Raw genomic sequence first — 20,292 nt, forward strand, 5'->3', positions numbered from 1 at the left:
AACTGACTAGATCCTGTCAGCTCCTTCCCCCAGACATCCCTCAGAGCTGTCACTTCCTCTCCATTCCCACGGCTGCCATCCTTGCCTGAGCCCCCACATCCCACCCTGACCTTCAACCCAGTGACCCCTCCTGGTCCAGCCCCCCCCCCACTCCAGCTCGGTTCCGGCCACATCCTGCTACAGGACGGTTGCACCACTCCCAGCGCTTGACCAAGTGCACAGCTGGCTCCCACTGGGTCATCCCACCTCCTCTGCTTGGTATGCAAGAGCCCTCGTGTGGTCTTGACTGATGCACCCCACATTTCCTGCTGCTCATTCCCTGAGAAAGCCTCCTCCCACCAGGGAAGCTTCTGTCTGCTCGCTGGTTCCCACAGGCCCTCGTCATCCCTGTTACTGTCCCTCCTTCAACCTCAGCTCATCCTTCGAGGTCCCACATAAGTGGTACCACCTTCTCCTCCTGGAAACCCTCATCAGTAGGCCGGTCTCCACTGGTGGCTCCTCGGAGCTATGAGAATACATGCAATCAGTAGAGCACACAATTGTAGTCTGTTTTGAATTAGTCTTTTCTCTGAGACCAGATGGAAGGCACTTGGGAATGGAGCCCAGATTTAAAACTCCCACCCCTCTTGCCTTCCCAAAGACATCACTCCTTCAGTTCTCTCCTCTCTCCCACAGCACTCCTTAACCCTCTTCCTCAGCATTCCCTCTATGCATGTGTACCCATAATCAACAGTATTTCTCACTAGAAACAAACCCCAAAGACCCACTCCCTTGAACCCAGTTCTCTCTTCATCATTCTGCTGTTATTGCTCTGCTTTCCTTTTCAGCAAATCCTCTCAAACAAGTACTGCTTGTTGTTGGCGTCTCATCTCCGTGAGCTCACCTCCCATTTACTCCTACACCCACGTCAGCCTGGCTTCTGTCCCCACCTCTCTGCAAAACGCCTTGTCAAAGTCACCATCAACCCCTGGCTGCCAAATCCCACGGATGCAGGACACGCTGTGTCTTCCCCTCACTGGATACGCCGGCCCTCGGCGGCATGTGACCTACCAACCAACGCTTCCTCCCTGAAACATCTTCCTCCCTCGGCTTCTGTGACCTTACTCACCCTTAGCTGGCCCCTACCTCCTGGACACTTTCCATGTCCTTGTCATTTGTTCCCATCCAGACTCAGGACTGTCTTCTTTACCTGCACTCTCTCTGTAAATGTATATGGTCTTAAACACCATCCAAGCTCTGATAACTCCTGAATTTCTCTCTTCAGCCAAAACCCTACTCTGAACTCCATCCACACTGACCTCTGCACCTACTTCATCTCCACGTGGAGCTGGCCCAGGCATTTCAGTTTCTGAAACTAAAGGATCTGCCCCTGCAACACATGCACCTTTGTCCTCATCTTCCCAATGTCAGCAAATGGCACCGCCATCTCGTTCCTCAAGCCTCCTTGACTTCTTCCGGCCTCTTTGCCTTCTACACCAGCCTGTTAACAAAAATCCTGTTATTTCTAAAAACCACCTCGAATCCACCATCTTGCCCTCTCCATCCTCACCGACACCAGCCCTGTCCAGAAGAGCACCATCCTCCACCTGAACTACTGTCAAAGCTTCGGAACTGGGCTCAGCTTCTACTCATACCCTTCTAAAACCCACGTTCCACGGAGCAGCCGCGGCGGTTTTCCAAAACGGTAATCCGACGTTCCTTGGCTTAAAAGCCCTTCCTTGACCTCCCACTGCCCTTGGAATGAAATCCAAACCTCTTATCATTTTTGGTGATCTAGCCCTCGCAGACCTTTTCAGTCTTACCTGAGGCCACATTGCCCTGCTCCTTGCGCTTCCCCTACAGTGGTCTTCTGCCACCTGTGTTACCTCCAAGCATATACTCTACGTTTTCCTCACCTCAGGGACTTTGCCTGGGCTCTTTCCTGATGCTCTAGCTCCCTGGGGCTGGGGCCTCGGCTCATTCTCCAGAGGCCCTCACCATCCAATGTATTCTTTATCACGGCACCCTCTGTATTTCCTTAAAGCACTTACCACTGTAACTACTTTGTTCTATTTGTTAGTGTATTTGTCTCCCTCGCGAATACAGTATTTCCTCTAGGTAGCAGGAACAATGTCCTTTTCATTGCTCTGTTCAGAACCTAGAGCTGCCTCTGGCACATGGTCATTGTTCGATAAACTCATACCTTGGTATTTTCCTGAGCCACGAGTAAGCAGACTGGTCTCACAGTAGGTCCCCGACAAGTTCTAAAGTTCTGTCTGAATAGGACTAATCTACTGAATCCTATGAAAGGCCCATTCAGCTCAAAGGAAAACTTCCCAAGTATGCTGAGCTCTGCCCAGCCAAACCTCGATACTTGGGAGAGAACTTTTTTTGAGCCCTGAGAACCCTGAATTGGACCTCTCCTGCTTTTAAAAATAAAACCATCTTTCACAATTTAGACTTTTAATTTGGAAAAGGAATAAAAGCATGAGTTTCAGTCTCTCCCAGAGAAGACCGCACTCCATAGATGTCTGAGGGGACTCATTTAGTGTCCTGCAGTGTTGAAAGGCAGTTCACTTGCCTGGATTCCAACACAGTATCCAACACTCACAAAAGGCATTTACCCAGTGAAGACAAAATACCTTTTAAACAAATTAAGGTAAATTGCCTCAAGTCCACAAAAGCCTCACAGTCACGTTTGCCTCAATGCATTCTGCAACACTGGGGGAGGGCCTTCACTAGAACGTTATCAAGCTCAATTCCCACCCTCTAGAAGTAGAAATTTGTAACAGCAAAACGAAAAAAACGTACTACTGAGCACAGTGACATGGTGCAGTCACGTTTTTTTTTTTTTAAACACATTCACGCATCAGAAATATAACATCAGGGCAGAAAACTGTTTCTCTAAACAGCAGAGGCCTGAAGCTTTAGTGAGAAAGTCTCTTAAGCTGTCTCATTCTGATCACTGAATACCCTCCAGAACTTAAATAACAGGGCTTGACAAAAAATAAGGTAAAATATATACTGTGGCTCAATTTTATCCAACATATTTCACAAAGTTTATTCATCCACAATGAGTGGTGATTCTACTTATTATTGGCAATAGAAGCACCTGACATTTCATGAGCACAGGCTATTTGTCAGGACCTGTGATACGTTTTATGCACATTACCACATTCTTTCCCTACAGCAGAGCTTTAATGACACATCCACTTAGACGTCCTTTAGGCAATTCACACTTGACACGTCCAAGACGGTATTCCAGGTTTTCTTCCACAAGGCCAGTCCTCGCCTGCTCTTCCCACCCTGCTGCCCCAACTCTGTTTGATGACTTGGATGACTTCCTCTCCTCTTTGGTTTCTTCCTTTCTCTTTCCATATACAATTATTTAGGGACTCGTTTCACAAGTGTGGAAAGGGAGGCTCACAGAAGTCAAATACCTCGCCCAGTTTCTATAGCTAGAAGCGGTAGGATAGGATTCCAACCCAGGTCTGGGCCTGCGGTGTCCTCAGCACTCACACTCTGCTAACCCAGCTCCCAAGGTTGTTTGTTTTTAATTAACTTATTTATTTTTGGCTGCGTTGGGTCTTCCTTGCTGCGCACGTGCTATATCTCTGGTTGCGGCGAGCAAGGGTACTCTTCGTTGCAGTGCGTGGGCTTCTCATTGCGGTGGCTTCTCTTGTCACGGAGAACAGGCTCTAGGCACTCGGGCTTCTGTAGTTGTGGCACGCCGGCTCCAGAGAGCAGGCTCAGTAGTTGTGGCACACGGGCTTCGTTGCTCCGCGGCATGTGGGAACTTCCCGGACCAGGGCTTGAACCTTTGTCCCCTGCATTGGCAGGCAGGTTCTTAACCACTGCGCCACCAGGGAAGCCCTCAAGGTTGTTATCTACAGAAGTGGAGACACTGTCATGGCTGGCACTAGGAAGCGGGGTGACAGTGCTTACAAAGGAAGGCGTCCAGAAGTCAGACACACCCGGGCTCGGGCACTTCCTGTGCACCTTGGCCAAATAACCCAACCTCTGGAAGCCTCAACTCCTCACCTGTACAGTAGGCACAGTAATATCCATCTCTCAAGAATGTCATAAAGTTTAAATGAGACAATAACTTAATTTAAAAAATTCTTAGTGAACTGATGAGCACATACTCGATGTTCAAACTGGCAGATATTACAACCTTGGAAACATTTAGCGTATCTATATACTTTGGTACACATTCAACTCAGCAGACTGCTTTGAGGATCTCAACAGTGGCAAACATCCTGAGAAGGAAGTGACTTCTGGAACCCAAGCTGAGCTAGTCTACGCTCATTAGCAAAACTATCAGGAACTCACTGAAGCACAGCCCGGAGCAATTTAAGTTTCATTCCAAAAGCACGCTGGGGGTCCACTGGTGCTCTCCAGGGCAGCCTTCCGTTGGTTCCCAGGCTGCATTCTCCAATGGCCACACAGTGGCCTATGGTGGTGGGACAGAAGGATGGGAAAGGGGCCTGGGCTGATAAAGTGCTGAGAGCACCAAAAGCTGGACACCTGCAGACTCCAGGCAGACCTTCACTACCCAGAGCACTTCAGGACAACGTCAGCCACTCTGCTGCTGTGCTGGGGGCAAAGCTGTCTGATTTGTATTTAAGAGCAACGAAAAGTGTCACAACAAATGAGATTTAATGAACCCTCTCAGCTGTCACTGCCTGATGAGTTCTCACTGTTACGGTTTATCTCTTGGCAAGGACCCGATGGGACTATTTCTCAGCTAACAGGTGGCCTGTTTATTATTCCATAGGTTTGGTAGGAATCACAGTTATTTTGAAGAAGAATGGAATAATAAAACTTCTTTAAAGCAACAGTGCATAAATGGATAACTATCCAATCTGCCCATATTTCATTTCTATTCTGTGGGTAAAAAGACAGCATGAGCCAATTCTCCATTCTACAATGGAGAATTCTCTTGCTCTAACACAGAGCACTCCACTCAAACTCATGTGGCTGGCTGTGTTTTTCCAGACTTTAGCTTAAAGAAGAGAGCAAATTGGCAAGTTCCATCTCTAGATTCAACTTGTACCAGGGCTTTGATGTTACAATTTGTTGCCCATTAGATGTCCTATGTGACAAATGTGGCATTACAAATTCTGAAGTCCCTTTGTAACATGTGAATAAACGCGTGACAGGTAAATGGTATGATAAACCGACAGGGAGATGAATCATCCCCACCAATGGTACTTAGTGGCACCCTCTGTGACATGTTCAGTGGTTAATTTTTTGTGTCAACTTGACAGGGCCAAGGGATGCTCTGATATTTGGTTAAACGTTATTTTGGGTGTGTCTGTAAGGGTGTTCCTGAATGAGATGAACATTCAAATTGATATACTGAGTAAAGCAGATTGCCTGCTCACCGTGGGTGAGCCTCATTCAATCTGCTGAAAACCAGAATAGAACAAAAGGCAGAGTGGGGGTGAAGCCAAGCAGGACCCTGCGGGGCTCCTGGACATGGAAGCCTTTCTGTGTCCCTGTTTCTTGTTTGTAGAGAACAGATTCCAGCCTCCATGACCTTCCCTGAGTTCCAAAGGGCAGGTTCATACAGTTGCTAATCAGGGAAGGGAGGGGATGCAGAGACAAGGGAGAAGCAGTCAAGAAACAACAGTGCAGCCTTGGGGCAGGGTCCTGGTTCCCCCTCAAGGGATACACATAACACTATCTTTGAGCTCTTTACAGAACTAAAACCTCCAACAAATGGAAGATGTTAACTACCTGATGAAGCATTTTTCATTCCAGAGAGAAGGTCATGATGTGATAGCCTCAAGAACCACAGAAGCTCAGCAGGAGACCAGATTAAAGGAATGCAGGCCCTGCACACACCCTGATCCTTATCAGCAACCCAGCCCTTGAACCACTGCTGTAAAACTCCTCACCAAATCCTCCTGGGTTGGGACACACAGTTTTGAGGGCATGAGTCCACTGTGATCCCCTCCGCCTGGCAAAGGAGTAAAGCTATTCTTTTCTACTTCACCCCAAACTCTGTCTCTGAGATTCGATTTGGCACCAGCGCACAGAGGTCGAGTTTTTGGCATCGGGGAAATTTGCTGTCTCTGCCTGACTGCCTTGGATCGGGGATACTGGTCTTGTCTTGGACTCTGGCTCAGACTGGAACTTACGTCCTTGGCTCTCCTGATTCTCAGGCCTTCAGTCCTGAGCTGGAACTATACTATTGACTCTCCTGCTGCTTGATGACTACAGATCTCAGGGACGCCTCAGCCTCCACAGTCACATGAGCCAATTCCTTATAATAAATCTCTTTACACGTCACACACACGTGCACACACACACATTCTATGTGTTCTCTTTCTCTGGAAAACCCTGACTAGTACGCCACTGGACTGAGAGATGGATTAGCCACTGTACATGCAGAACCTGCACCCTTTTTCCACGCTGCCAGGGAGTGCTCTGCGAGTGGCAGACGTTTTTTAAAAGCCCCTGGGAACAGAAAATAGGGGAAAACCACGGGAGAGATGGGCATTCAGGGATGTAAGAGTGGGCAAAGCAGTGCTAGGAAAGGCTCATGAAGAAACTGGGTTTGACCAAAACTTGTGATCTTTGCATCCAATTTGCAAACACTTAAAATGTATAATTTCCTTGATCCCAAGTATTCACATTGTTTCTTCTGTTTAATTCCCTATTATATTTCTATTGAATTTCAGACTTTATCTCAAAGTTAAAGTTTTGTGAAATCATAACCTTGGTTTGTAGTCGATACAATCTGCCTTCAGCTTACCTGGATGGAAATTCTATAAAAGGCAGAAAGAGACCCAGAGGAAAAGCATCCAGTAGCAATGAAGCACTGCCCACACAGAACTCACAAACTAAGAGCTACTGTGCATAAACACAGGGTCTTCTGAGGACGATGAAGCTGTTCAAACATATTATTTTATTAATTCTCACAACGTCCTGATGCAAGAGGCCAGGAGGACACCTCCAGTCCCTGGACTCCTAATCTCACACTCTTGGGCTCAGCACCTCTGCAGGGCTGCTGTTTGTGTGTTTATTTTTGGTCGGGGGCTCAGAAAAAAATTCAAGGAAAATTCTAAGGAAAAAACCCCAAAACCCTGAGGTAGAAAAGGCTGAGAAAAGGATGCAAACAACCCCACTGTAGCTGCTGCAGAGAATAAGACTCCAGTGAGGAGAGAGCCCGGGAGTAGAAAGGGAGATGGGGAAGAGGCGGGCACTGCTTCTGTGGCTGCTACCTGCCATGTTCGCCTGGCTGGTCCCCAGGGCCTGAAGAATCAGCTGTAGCTCCCTGATGGCTGCAGCCGCCTCTTCTCCACAGGACATGTCAGGCTCCAGGACCACTTCCAGAAGGCCGACCCCTACCAAAGAGAGGCAGAGTCAGTCTGACTGGAGCTCTCCAGTCTGATCCGCAGATACATCAGGCTGAAACTTAGGAAAACCCTGCAGCACTGACAGGCCCTGAATCGTTTCACTTTCCCCACACTTTTGGATTTTTAACTTTGGTTCCTTTCTTTTAATGTCTGCTTCAGATGTCAAGCTGCTGGGTCTGTGACTAGGTGGCGACGCTGTCTCGTTTTAGGGGTGGGTTAGTTGCAAGCGCATAGAAACCACAGTCCTAGCCCAGCTCTCTAAGCAGCTCTGCCAACACCAACACTGATATTCCGATCGCCATTAGTCAGGCTCCAGGGCCTGTCTCCTCAGTTGGTTTGGGCAAACTCTGGAGGGGAAGGGAAGTGGCAGGAAGGAAAATGGGGACTCTCCAAGCCTACCCGCTCTATTCAAATCAACGAGCGTCTGGGACCGCAGGCTGTCATGGAGGCTTTTGCCGCTGTCCTGTTCCAGCTGGATCTGCTTGACCCCCGCTGTCTTGGTGACCATCTGACTCTGCCTCTTCCCCACACAGACGCTGTACACCAAGCTCCCGTTCACGGCGATCGGCAGCCTCTGTTGGGTAATCTGGTAGCCGGCCTGCACGCAAATGTGGGCCAGAGTCACTCGTCTGTAGGTCAAAGCTGGGAACTAGTTGATCATTCCTTTTAATGTCATAAAACTACAGACTTACTTAAAACCACAACAGAACAGAATAGGAAAAAAGGAAAAGGAGACACAAATCAGTTTATGTGCTGCAGCCATAATTTAGCCTGGCCTCTTCTGGCTTCTCTGGACGCCCCTTTCCCCATCCTGGAACCCACACCCCCAATAATGAAGCAGTGAACAACGTGGATCCTATCTTCCCTAGGGAGTACCATTCTGGGGAATAACAATAATCTCTCTGTCTGAAGCCTCTAAGAAAAGAACGTATTGTTTCCACTAAGCTCATTAGCTCAGCCCTGCATCTGATTACTGGGCTCCTGACAGACCCTCTTACTGGAAGTGCTGGCTAAGCATCCTGCCATCTACTCTCAGCACAGCTAACACCAGTTGCTAGTGCGGTGAAGCTGGATTCATTCCTGCTTTTCGAGCTCACCAGTCATGTCAGCTGCCCTCCCTGACCTGACTTCCCTTGTTCCTCGAGCCAGAAAATGCTGTGACACTCACGCCCGGCTAATGCAAAGCACAGAGTACTAAAATACTGATGGATGTTGCCAGAGCTCCCTTGCCACCTTCTAAGTGGGGAGGAAGAATTACTTTCAAATGCACATGTGCATCAACACACACTAAAGAGAAGGCAGGTCAGGACGGAGAACTGGGGAAGAACAGAGAATGACACTGACACAGTTAGTATCCCCTGACATGGTTCTCGGTACTTCACACCATTTAATCCTCAAGACAACCCTAGGAAGGAGCTACAGGGCATGGAGGGGTGAAGGGCCTTGCCCAAAGCCACAGACCTAGTAAGTATCAATGTCAGGATCTGAACTCAGATAGTCTGACTCAGAGTCTGCGCCCCTAGCTACTCGGCCAGCATTGTTCAAACTTCAGCTGCATTGGAATCATCCAGTAGAGTGGTCAAAACAAAGATCTTCTGGCTCCATCTGAAGCGTTTCTGACTGCACGTCTGGGGTGGCTCCTGGGAATTTATATGTCTGACACGTTCCTAGGAGACGCTGATGCTAGTGGCCTAGAGAACACACTTTGAGAACCACTGCATTAGTTCAATTTGCTCTCTGTGCTGAGACAGGAAGTCTCAATCTGTGAAAATTAAACTCTGGGTAGGGCTGCCAAATAAAATACAGATGCTTGGTGAAATTGGAATAATTTGAATACGTTGTTTATTTAGATAAAAACAAGTCTTTTTTTAGTGTAAGTGTGTCTGTCTCATGTAATATTTGGCAACACGACCTCCAGATTATCTGAGCTACCTGGGCAAGAAAATCCAGAAAGCCAGAGTTAATAAAACATCTAATTTTAGTCACATATTGCTAAGTCTCCCACCTGAACCAAACTCGTTATCACTCTTAAAAGATGAAAAAAATGCAGTTTAATTCTCTCCACCCTACCAAGCAGCAGAATTTACTACAAGGCTGGCAGCCAGAGGGAAAAAGCAGCAGCAATTGGAGAATTCAGGTTCCAGCTGTATTTTTTATTTAATTCTACTCCTGCCCTCACCTGCTGAAAACAGCTCACCCCCGCCTTCAGTTCAGAGAGAATAACGTGAAGCAATATCATCACTATTGATTTCCTAAGCCTCAAGAAGGGCCACACTTACTGTCAGAGGCTCAGAGCAAATCAAACATTATTTTGGGAAACACACTTGACATCACAGTTTTGGTTCAGTTCAGTATTATGAAAAATTGGCTCTAGTTCACACTGGCTTTCCTCTTAAAGAAAAAACCTTTCTAATTTTAAGGAAAAAGCAGGTTAATATTGGGTTTACTGCTCGGCCAATTACTGCCGTTCATCCAGGCTTCCGGTTCACGTTTCTGCTTGCTCTTGCCCCCTTACTCAGTACTTGGGGACGACATGAATGTCTGCAGAGGAGCCGGTCCTGTTACTGGGACCTCCAACTTAACAGAGGGACACTCTCGCTCTGTCTCCGGAGCCACAGGAGGCACTGACTGCTGCATCAGCCATGGAAGTAGCTTCTGTCCTAACGACAATTAGCACCAAACCCCACAGCTGGGCTGAGCCTGAGAGCGCGGGCTGCTTCCCCTCCGCAGTTAGGAGCGAGCCGCCAGAAGCACGAGGCTCCGCCAGAGCCGGCGATCAGGACCCTGGCATCCAATCTAGTAAACGTCAGGGGGCACTGGCTTCATCAGGCCGGGCAGGGCCTCCCACTGGGATGGATGGAGCTCTGGCTAAAGAGGCGCTCAGCCCCCTCCCACGGCTAAGCCCCAGCTCTGGGTGGGTGGACAGACGGATGGATGGACGGAGGGCAGAGCATACTCACAGGGAGGTCTGCGTAGAAGTAGTGCTTCCGGTCAAACAAGGACCTCCTGTTGATGTGGCAGTCCAGGGCCAGGCCGGTCATCACGGCTGCTTCCACACACCGCCTGTTTAGGACCTGGGGGGACAGAACACGCGGCTCCTCTCAGACCCACCTTCTGAACAAACGCTCCTCCACCTGTGGACATCCTCCCCGAATCTGGCCATCCGGCCCTTCGATGGCATCAGCTCTGGTTCTGTGTAGACAGCTCGGCTTACAAGCCGACTCAGTGTATCTGGAGTCGGAGCTGGTTTATATAAAAAAGAAGATGCGTGCGGTGGTGGGTACCATTGGGCACCTAGTAACTGCCACATCGGGGGTCCTTCCCCCCTACCCATACCTGACATGACATCAAAGTTAACAGGGAAGGTCCCAGAAAAGCTCAGCAGAGTGGTTACTACAGGAAATAAACTTAACGTCACTAGAAGAACAAGGAGCCGCTCAGAACACACAGGAGGCACTTCCTGAGAGGAGGATTTGAGAAGCAGCTCTCCAAACAACCTCGGTGATGTTGGGAGACACTGTGACACAGAAAGAATGAACTTCTGGAAACGACAGGACTGCAGCCATCTCCTCAAGGGCTGGGAAATGCCGCACTCCTGCCTCCTACTCTCGGTCCAGGCCTGGCCGACTCCCTAGAAGTGGAGGCTGAGCGTGCTCCCCACTCACCTCCCCAAGCTGCTGGTCCCTCCAGGGCTCCTGGGGCTCCTGAGCTCCTTCTGGATCCCACCCTGTCCCGCTTTCAGGAGCAAAAGACCAAGAAAGGGCTGGCCAACTTTCTGGCCCCAAGGGACGTAAACAGCTCTTAGCACTTTGGGGGGTGGAGGGGTGGGTAGGTGGCTGGAATGAGGTAGACAACTAGAGATGAGAAGAAAGAGCATTCAGCTCTGGAGTCAGGTCCAGACCCCACTTCCGCTGTGTAGATGTACAGCTGTGGGGCTGGAAGCCTCAGTTTCCTCACCTCTGAGAGAGGGGTTCAATGTCCACCTTGCAGAGGGGACAAAGTCACAGCTGGCAAATCTCCTCCACAGCAGGAATTCAATACATGGTTCATTTTCCCCACACCGCTTTGGGGTAAGTTTTGAGGACATTATGCTTGCTGATAAAACATATTTCTATTTTTTATTAGATTATTTATGGTATTCTTTAGTGTATTTACTATGTTATTATCTACGTAGGGCTTTCCAGTTAAGCTTTTTTACATCCGCCGTTTTATTTCAGCCCCACAGCAACCCTATAAAGAGGGAATTTGTATTATTCCAATATGTCAGAAAAAGAAAAAACTAAGACCCAGAGAGACCAAGAGACTCACTGGAATCTCAGAGCAGAAAATGTTAAAGCCAGCTCGAGAGTCCGCAAGTGCCCTTGCCCAGAGGGTGACAAACAGAATAGAATCCCTGTGGTGCGGGGACCAGGCACCCAGACACAGGCAGGACTTGTTGATCAAACACGCAGATTTTAAAAACAAATCTGTACAAGAAAATGTAAGAGGTGTCTCTACTCACTGCAACATACAACCCCCAAAAGAAAAAGCCAACAGCAAACCTCCCTCCTAATAACATCATCACGTGCCTGGTTGTGGAAACCGGGTTACAAAATGGAGCCATCTCACAGCTTCCATTTGGAGCTCTTCATTCTGGGCCAAATAATATTGTTAGCTCTGCAGTTATAATGGTTTTCACGATAAGATGTGTGTGCGGCGTGAACAGGATGCTTTAATTATTGATGTTTTCACTTGCTAATGTTTGGCATTTTACTGAACAGTTGTTACTGCAATACAAACAGAGCTGGTGGAAGATCCTGCCAAATCCAAGCCCGAAAATCTGACCCGGGTCAAGGCACACGAGAACCTGAGGCTGGGGTCCCAGCCCCGAGCCCCACTCCTCCGGGGCTGGGCCGCGGCATGGGTGTGCTTAGAAACTGCCCGACTGGCTGTCTGTCCAGTTCTTGCTTTATCACTCTCACTGTTTTCTAACCACTGCTTCCTCTCTCATCTCTGTCCAGCCTGCCCCTTTGGGGCCAACCTGCTTCCTTCTAGGCATGAAGAGAGCCCAGGTCTGTTTTGCTTGCTAATTTCTGAGTGTGCATTGCTAATAAACACCCCTCACCTGGTGCTGTGCGGGAGTGAAGAGTCGTGGGTGATCACAGACTCTCACTGCCCCTGCATGCACATGAGTATATGAGCACTTGATAAACCATCAATTTCCAAAGAATAAGAATTCAGTAAAACACACAAACATTACAGCAATATTGAATATACTTTCATCTTTTTTGGATGATTTAGAAGGCTTGGAGCACTTCAGGGTCAGAATTATAAGCATCAATCATCACCACACTACAGTTGCACAGAAGGGCTAGTAAATAGAGAGTGCCAGTTAAAAGAATGCCAAGAAAAAAGAATTTATTGCGATCCTAGTCAAGCTGCTTGTGACAGATGGAGGTCCAGGTCAGCATGTTCTGAGGAGAGGATGCAGAATTGGAAACTTCAACTGGGGCTGTCTTTATTCCAAAAAATGTCTTCAGTGTCTACACAATACTAGGCTTTAGGAATGCAGAGGGACATAGGACTCCGTTGCTGGCCTCAATGAATGTGCATTGAGGACATGAACCTGCCGGCACATCCTACATCCTTTGCAAGTTCATGTTCCACGTGAGGATGATCCTGCTAAAAATGCAAATCTTATGGCATTCTGTTGCCTAAAATCATTCAGCAGCCCCCATGTCCACATGATAAAGGCCAAGCTTTTACACGGTCTAGCTCCAGCCTCCATTTTCAATTTTATCTCCTATCACATATCCCCCCACCCAACCCCACCCCACGGTCCAGTTCTCCTGTAAACCATGCTGATTGCTGACTTGCCCTATTCCTACTCACAGTCTACTGAGATGTCACCAAGTCTGTGCAACGTTCCTTATGCTTCTTCCTATGTACCTCTCTGACCTTCTACATGCTTCCATTTGTGCTTGTATCACAGTGGATTAGATGTGTTTACATATATTTCCACCAAACTAAGTTTCATGAGAACGGGAATTGTCTGTTCAGCCTTGGACCCCTGGAGCCTCATACAGAACTGAAAGGCAGTGGTGCCCAATGTGTGTTGAACTCAAATGAGGAGGGAGGTGATGGGTATCCACGGAGGGTCTCAGAGAGGCAGTGGTGCCTCACTCTCCTCCAAGGTGTTACCTGCCACCTGCTGGCCTTCAGACTTATTTCTGGAAGTGCTCTGAAGTGATGACCAATCACGTATGATACGATCAAAGAGGTAACTCAAAACCTCCAAAGACTAACTTGTCCTGAAGAAGCCTGTCACAGAATTTTCTTTGCAATTAACATAAAGTGACTACAAAGGAGCTCACGGCTAACCCCAACAGCTTTCGTGTGGAAGGAAAGCAATGCTTCTTGGAACTCAAAAAGCACAACTGTCTCAGGTGAGCCTTAGGACACCTCACTCTGCATTCGGGAACCATCAACAGCAAGTGCTGGCTGCACTCAGCCTGTGTCAGGAGGTGGGCTCTGCGCACCACACGCATGTGCCATTTAATCCCCTCGGTGGTCCTAGGGCAGATACTCTTATACTCCTCATCTTACCCAGAATGAAGGGAAGCACAAGAGATTTAAGTAACCTGGCCCAAGGCGACACACACAGTAAGTGGCAGAGCCAGGATGTGAGACCCCCAGAACCCAGGCTCTGGGCTACACTCATCGTAAGCCTGGAAAGAATGAAGTGCGTTAGTGTTAGCGCTCAGGACCCTAACTCCAGGCCGCAACTCTGCAGCAGCGGCTCAGACCAAACCCTTCCGTTTCCAGTATTTTCCTCCTGCCAGTTTCTACCTGCATAGTCTTGTTTTCAGATGTCAAGCTCTTAGAGGGTGAGCCTCGTGTTCTTTGAACTTTGTAGAACACTCTGTACACAGGCTCTGGCATGTGGGAGCTGGAGAGTGAGTGGACCTACAGTTTTTCTCAATCAGCAGGGGATGTTGTATCGCTCGACTTCTGAAACCTTTAGACACAAGTACCTGTGAAACGATTTATTGAATAAGTGAAGAGCTAATTCCTTAATCGGAAGTTAAGAAAGGTATGAGAGGCGGAGGCAGGAGATGAGACAGCCAATAAATGTCATGACCAGCAGAGAGACTGGGCAGATCACGGCCAGAAAAAGGATACAGGGTGAGGGGGTAGTGAATGGTTTTTAAAAAGAATCATCACTTGTTCGGCTTGTTTGAAAAATAAGCAGTCCTGAAACCGTAACTTGTGTGGAACCTAAAATATATCCAGTGCATAAGGCAGCATAAACAGCCCAGAAACATCATGAGACCTCCAAGGACACGTTGTGACCACAATATGAGAAGCAGTCTTCGAGTTTTAAGACTTACTTAGCCTAACCAAAGAAACATTTCCTGATCTCTGAGCACAACAATCATTTAATGACAACTCCCAACACATACAAGATAAATAATCAAGTAATTCATATTCTACTTTCTTAGTCTGTCTTGATTTTTTCCCCTCCTCCCAAATCCTCTGATTTAATTCAGGCCTCCATTCAAACAATCCCCCCTCCAATCAAGAATTTTGCACCTGCCACCTGGCCAGGTGTCTCTACCTCCACCCTCAGCCCTATAATCTCTCCTCCACACCCATTCAAGAGTGATCTTTCTAAAGGATAAATCTGTTCATGTAATTCCCCTGCTTAATATCCTTCTTCCCTCCTCCCCACCACCGAAAGGATAAACTCAAGTGCTTGGTGGAGTCTTCAGTGCTTTTTGTGACTCGGCCCATCATCACCTTGCTGGCTTCCTCTCCCTCCACTACCCCTAACCCGACAGATGCTTATGCAGCTCGGCACGTGACATGCTTTCATACAAACTGCTGCTTCTGCTGGGAACGCCCTTCCTCCTCAACCACTTGAGCAAGATCTTAGCACCTGGCAAGACTCTCGGTTGACCCACCAGTACCTCAGCGTAGGTATCCCTCCTTCTCAGCTCCCGTGCGCTCTGGAAAAGCACTGGCTCCCCAGCCAGGCTGAGCTCCCTGAGGGCAGTCAACTCATTTTATCTTCTTTGAGCCATTACCAAATGCAAACCAGCTGATTAAACATTAACTGAGGTAATGAATAATTTAGCATTCCCTTTATCAACATCCCAAACTCCATAAGCTATGAAATAAAAGCAAAACTGTTCTATAAAATGTGTCAGGAAAAAGCAACCACTCTTAGCATGTAAAATAGAACAGATTTCATGCAGAGACCTTATTACACAGATGACAGACGAGCCAGGATGTCAAAAAGGCAACTTAGAAGATTCTCAGCAGCAGGAAGACACTCATACCCCAGGGATGGAGGGGCTGGGTGGGGAGAAGCAGAAGCAGTGGACATGACCTCTCCACTACCTGTGATGCTGACAGAGGAAGAGGGAAGGAGAAATTCCCTGTTGCTTCTTTCCTCCCAGCTCCAGTCTTTCATCAGAGCCTCCTGCCCAACCAGTCGGAAGCCAGCTGATGGCGGCGGGCTGGGGGAACACTAGGACCGTCAGCCTGCGGGAGCACATGCCCCCACCCCACCCCATCCCCGCCTGCCCTCCTGCCCCCCGGCAGTGATACTCAAAACAGCTGGCGAATGGTGAGGCGAGGAACTGAGGAACGCAGGCCACGACCACACAGCAAATCCCATCCATTTTTATACTCACTTCTATGACTCCTTCTTTTGTTAAATATCTAATTGATCAAACGATGCCACTCTCAAGTCTATCCAATCAACATACAAATGAAAATCTTGTGGACTCCTTTTTCACATACGGGTATCCAAGAATTACGAAATGTTACTAATTTATAAGGAGGATTTGTGATAACTCAACTTGGGTTGGACCGAACTCTAAGGTGACATTGACTATTAGGAAACGATTTGCTAAGTAAGTTCACGGAATGAAGAAGACTCCATAACTTATTCAGTCAATAAAACATTCCTTAGGATTTTAGCACATTTACGTGAAATTCTACAAATTACAAATAAATCAGTTCACAGAAGTCAGTCTTGGGGACCTATGCCAGGAAATATTTTGTGATATACTTCAAAGGAGTAAAACTGCATAGTCTTCAAAGTAGTTTGTAGTTCACACCATTTCTCTCCCCTTCCTCCTTTACCCTCAACTGGTGACCCAACAGTAACATGATACCCAAAGTTAGCCCAGTGGGTACCAGTACCTCCTTAAAAAATTGAGGCAACATGACAAGACTAGTGTAACTCACTGAAAATCCAGTTAGCAACTCCTCTGGATCATTCACACAAAGACTCTAAGGTGATGTTTTACAAAAATCCCAAGTGGCAATTACTCTATGAAATTAATGCTATACATGACAAACCTGATGATTAAGATATAGCATGGTAAATGCTTTAATTTATGGAGAGAAAGTAATTAAGATTTATTAAGTAAAAATAAGGCACTAAAACGTGCTTTTATTTTACCGCTAACCATAAATTTGTCTCAAAGCACGAACTCCCTCTGATTCATATTCAAAGCGAAAGTTCCCACACAGATAAATTTTCATTATGGTAAAGAAAGTTGTTCCCCATCCCATCGCCTCCCCCCACCACATTCCTTCTCATCCTTGAGCTCTTTTATCATCACCGGATACAAATACAAACACTTTGAGCACTGACGACTAAGCTTGCTGAAACTGCTCAGTTAAGACAATTTTTTTAAAAGTGGACTTCTATCATCAAAAGTTACCAGTTTTCTGTAGATACTAAATATTTATCTAGATATGCCCACATAAATATATATGTTCTTTACCTCTAAACACGGGCATTGCCTCAGGAAAAGGAGAACGTGAATGCAACAATTTTTCTTTTGTTTAAATCCCTCTTTCACAAAAGGGAAAAAAACATCAAATATCCATCACAGGAAACAATTCTTGTTCAAAGAGGAGGGGTGTGGTCTGGCAGTTTCAGGGGTCCCTCAGCTCCACGATCCTCTCTGTTCTCAGCCCTCTTGTACCAATTCCACTCCCCAGGGCGGGTCAGGATCAAGGGCAAGGATATTTCCTTGGTCCAAAGTGCCAGAAAGCCCACTCTCCTCACTTGGGATTCCATTCTCCTCCTGCCCCCGCCTCCCTGGCAAGGTCAGGTGGCCTAGGGCTGGTACCCACACTCTCCCCACAAGGAAGGGCTGGAGAGGGCAGCCTAGACCAGCTTGGCCTTTGACACTGGAGCAATCCCTCTTGCTTTTCCATGCACCATTGGGATACTAGGACCTGACATTCACCTCTGGGCTTGTAGGAGAAAGAAGGGAAAGATCCAGGCGTCCCTCTAGCCCAGGGAAAAAGAGCTCTCACGTGACACAGCCTGGTTTGTTCGGACTTCACTTTGGGGTTGGAGGCCAAGCCAACTACTACAGTGTTCACTTGTGGAGCCTCAGACCTGGCCAGGGAGCCAGGTTAGAGAGGAAGGTTTGAGAACGGTTGGCAGCCAGTGAAAAGCAAGACTGGGAGTGCAGGTTGGCTGGTCTCCGTTCCTTGTTCCCAGAGCACTCTGGGCAGTTACTAGCACGGCAGTTATCCTGATCTCGAGAAGACAAACTGGGTCGAGACTGAGTCTGAAAGACCTGAACCTGTCTTCTCTCTACTCATCAGCTGTGTGACCCTGCACAAATCACCTAACCTCTCTCAGCCTCGGTTTTCTTACCTGCGAGGGGAAAAAAATAACTATTTTGCAGGACTGTTTGGTGAATTCCATAAGATTACTCGACAAATGGTAGATATTTAGTACACACTAGTTTCAGAATGGAAGTGTTATTAAATGCAAAACGCCCAAATCAACTGAATCTTTCATACGCAAGCTTTTCTAAGAGGCAAGGGAATCTAATAAGAAAGGGTCTAAACAGTTCCACAGACCCATTAGTCTGGATTTACAATCCAAAGTACAGCACAACAGATGCTGAAATTACGTATTATGTCAAACATCATACTTCCCGCTTAAATGATAACCAACACTTTTGTGATAATTAGTTTGTTATCTGCAGAGGAATAGAGACCATATTTCTTAACGTCTCAGGAAGCTTACATGACTTCATTTTCTCTGTTTTATCGTGAAGCAAAATAAACCTGTGGCTGGAAAAAGCTCCCATTCTTAAGTGAGAGAAACTACCTTCTGACAAGCTGAACAGTTAGACACCAGATAACTGAGTCCATTTTTACTGCCGTCTCATTGTTGCCCACCACATATCTGTGACTTCCTGTCTTCTAAGATAGCAGCTACTTTTGAAATTCAAAGAGAGTCTGTGGAGAAGAGATGTAGGAAGGCATGAAGGAGACGTGGGAATCACGTTTTAAAAAATCACTATCCTGCAGCAACATGGATGGACCTAAAGATTATCATACTAAGTGACCTAAGTCAGAAAGAGAAAGACGAAGACAAATGCCATATGATATCACTTATACGTGGAATCTAAAATATGACACAAATGAGCCTATCTACAAAACAGAAACAGGCCCACGGACATAGAGAACAGACTTGTGGTTGCCAAGGGGGAAGGGGGTGGGGGAGAGATGGAGTGGGAGTTTAGGGTTAGCAGATGCAAACTATTATATACAGAATGGATATAATAAACAACGTCCTACTGTATAGCACAGAGGTCTATACTCGATATCCTATGATAAACCATAATGGAAAAGAATATTAAAAAAGAGTGTAGGGCTTCCCTGGTGGCGCAGTGGTTGAGTGTCCGCCTGCTAATGCAGGGGACACGGGTTCGTGCCCCGGTCCGGGAAGATCCCACAGGCCGCGGAGCGGCTAGGCCCGTGAGCCATGGCCGCTGAGCCTGTGCATCCGGAGCCTGTGCTCCGCAACGGGAGAGGCCACAACAGTGAGAGGCCCGCGTACAGCAAAAAATTTTAAAAAAAAAGAGTGTATATATAACTGAATCACTTTGCTGTATGGCAGAAATTAACACAACATTGTAAATCAACTACACTTCAATTAAAAAAATAAAGAGTTTGTTCAGGGGAAAAAAATAACTGTCCCTTTTTTTAAAAATTTATTTATTTATTTATTTTTGGCTGTGTTGGGTCTTCGTTGCTGCGCACGGGCTTTCTCTAGTTGCAGCGAGCGGGGGCTACTCTTCGTCTTGGTGCGCGGGCTTCTCATTGTGGTGGCTTCTCTTGTTGCGGAGCACGGGCTCTAGGCACGCGGGCTTCAGTAGTTGTGGCTCATGGGCTCCGTAGTTGTGGCTCACGGCTCTAGAGCGCAGGCTCAGTAGTTGTGGCACACAGGCTTAGTTGCTCTGCAGCATGTGGGATCTTCCCGGACCAGGGCTCGAACCCGTGTCTCCTGCATTGGCAGGCGGATTCATAACCACTGCGCCACCAGGGAAGTCCCAATAACTGTCCTTTTTGAATAAAACTTTGGGATTGGGCCAGGATCTTTAATGCAGAAAGATTTCCCCCAACTTTAACTCTGAATATTTGTCTTTCTGTTGTTATAGCTTTTAAGAAGAGTATATTACTATTAAAAAGGCTAAAGCATACAAATTCATTCATTTTAGATCATTGCCCCCACACTGAAACTGCCACATCTTTTCTAACCTACCCTAAAATTTACTCCCAAGACCTAGAGATTCAATGGAATGACAAACTTTTTCATATTAAGAGTAATCAGTGATAGTGATAAGAAACATTAATTTCATGAATGAAAAGCTCTAATGACCCAGAAAGAGATGTACTTTTATCTTTACATAAAAGGTTAGTACTTAGTTGAAAGCTCTGACTATTGCTGAGAAACAAAGCAACTGGCTTGAACCAACTGAACTCTAAAAAATGCTAGCTAGGTATTCACTACTGGTATGGACAGGGAAGTTGGATAGGGAACAAGGCCTGTGAATATCGAAAGCAATTCCTAGAGACACTTGCCATTCTATTGAAAGTGCACTAGCTCTGTTCCTCAGTCCCAGGAATGCCCTGA

General features: G+C 47.1%; 1 protein-coding gene across 3 annotated transcripts in view; it reads right to left on the bottom strand.

The window, feature by feature from the left end:
- GATB (glutamyl-tRNA amidotransferase subunit B) overlaps positions 1 to 20,292 on the bottom strand; it is a 77,908-nt gene that overhangs the window by 39,165 nt on the left and 18,451 nt on the right. For all 3 annotated transcript variants that reach the window (XR_003795537.1, XM_029234821.1, XM_029234822.1), the window contains exons 3-5: positions 10,307 to 10,420; positions 7,746 to 7,944; positions 7,212 to 7,334 (exon numbers count right to left, since the gene is read on the bottom strand). Coding sequence is in view for 2 of the 3 variants with exons in the window: in XM_029234821.1 (XP_029090654.1) it covers positions 7,212 to 7,334; positions 7,746 to 7,944; positions 10,307 to 10,420 (436 nt within the window). In the remaining variant the exon portion in view is untranslated. The remainder of the gene's footprint in view (positions 1 to 7,211; positions 7,335 to 7,745; positions 7,945 to 10,306; positions 10,421 to 20,292) is intronic.

This window comes from Monodon monoceros, unplaced genomic scaffold (genome assembly GCF_005190385.1).
Source record: "Monodon monoceros isolate NGI ecotype Baffin Bay Population unplaced genomic scaffold, NGI_Narwhal_1 Super_Scaffold_20, whole genome shotgun sequence".
Taxonomy (NCBI): domain Eukaryota; kingdom Metazoa; phylum Chordata; class Mammalia; order Artiodactyla; family Monodontidae; genus Monodon; species Monodon monoceros.